The sequence below is a fragment of the Chaetura pelagica genome, unplaced genomic scaffold, assembly GCF_000747805.2.
Source record: "Chaetura pelagica isolate M959 unplaced genomic scaffold, ChaPel_1.0 scaffold185, whole genome shotgun sequence".
Taxonomy (NCBI): domain Eukaryota; kingdom Metazoa; phylum Chordata; class Aves; order Apodiformes; family Apodidae; genus Chaetura; species Chaetura pelagica.
This window is the reverse complement of record NW_009953207.1, coordinates 643,220-644,655: the sequence shown is the minus strand read 5'-3', so window position 1 is coordinate 644,655 and position 1,436 is coordinate 643,220. Positions and strand designations below refer to the sequence as shown.

The 1,436-nt window shown below is 54.6% G+C and overlaps 1 protein-coding gene across 1 annotated transcript in view; it reads right to left on the bottom strand.

Annotated features, from left to right (window-relative positions):
- Positions 1 to 730: 730 nt before the first annotated feature.
- The window catches only part of STK32C (serine/threonine kinase 32C), a 94,307-nt gene continuing 93,601 nt past the window's right edge, over positions 731 to 1,436 (bottom strand). The window contains exons 10-11 of the mRNA XM_009997548.1: positions 1,202 to 1,333; positions 731 to 760 (exon numbers count right to left, since the gene is read on the bottom strand). Coding sequence (XP_009995850.1) covers positions 731 to 760; positions 1,202 to 1,333 — 162 coding nt within the window. The remainder of the gene's footprint in view (positions 761 to 1,201; positions 1,334 to 1,436) is intronic.

Genomic DNA, 1,436 nt, shown 5'->3' with positions numbered 1-1,436 from the left:
CTATAGGCTGGGGGCAGGAGCCATGCAGGGCTGGGTGCAGCCCATGCCTCCTGCTTTTGGCCTTTGCTTCATCTCTTGGATCCTCTCCTGGGCACAGAAGCCTCCTCTGAAGTGGATGCTGCTTTCCTACCTCCGGCCAAAGCAGGGACATCTGTCCCCTGCCCAGGCAGACCTAGCCCAGCCCTTGTGCCACCACGTGGCTGCTGATGGGTCCTGGGCCCTGGCAGGCAAAGTGCCCTTAGCTGTCCTGGCAGCAAACTCTAGGAGACATTTGCACATTTGCTTGTTCTGCTTTTTTCCCCCCTCCCTTCCCAATTTATCCCCCAGCATTTACAGGAAGCCTCATTGATTGCAGCACCGGCTCCCGCTGAAGAGGGAGGAATCCATTGCAGTGAATTGGTGCAGACGAGCACAGCAAAATCCTGCCTTGCACTGCCTGCTGCTCTCAGACAGGGAACAGTCCTGACCTCATTGGGGCAGCAATGCTCATTCCCTTGGTCTGGGGTCAGGGCAACTCAGTCGCACTGCTGGGGACGCAGGGATGGGGGTGACCCCCTGGCACACACAGAGCTCACAAAGCCTCGGGTCCTGCAGGACCAAGGTCTGGTTCTGCTGCCTAAGGAGATGGTTTTACTCCTGGGACATTGTTCTGTAAAACTCACTGTATCTGCCTCCCCAGGGATATAAAAGCAGGGTGATTCCCAGCAGGCACAGCCAGAGCTGATCTGGCTCAGGAGCCTGGCAGAGCCCTGGGGTTCACCTGGACACAGGGCTCACATGGAGAGAGAGAACACAGGACACTAACCCAAAACAGGGATTCACTGGCTGAATGCTTCTGCGTGGCCATCCCCAGTGCTTGGATAAAGTACTGCCCTGTCACCCCACCAATAACTGCTGCAGATACGGGGCAGCACCTCTCAGAAAGGTGATGGTCACACAGATGTGTATTTTTTAGGTTTGCTCTTGACCAGTGTGCCCAGACCTCTGTTCCTCGTTTTATTTTCCAAAGCACAGATTACTGTGAAAGAGTTTAATCAAACTTACAGAAGAGGAACATTTGGCTGCTGGGAAGACTTTCCTGGGTAAAGTTCTTATCAAAACAAACCTGCAGTCACCACACTGTGGCAGTGACTCCTGCTATACAACACCAAATTACAACAGCCTTTTTCCCCAGCTGGCCATCACCCCCAAAAGCACTTACAGACTGTGAGCTGTCCTTGCTGTTATCCCTTGACTTGTTCTTCGCAAGCCTCTTCTTCTTCTTGTGCAAGGGCCTGGACTCCAGGATCATCTCCTCCAGCTCGAAGGTGGGGTCGCAGTGCAGGCGGCCCTTCTGCCGGGACACACAACACGGCACTGCACAACAGGCACAGCAGAGGCTCCTCCTCACAGCCAACACACTCAGGAACTACTTCTCGGCCAGAAAGCCCCTGCTG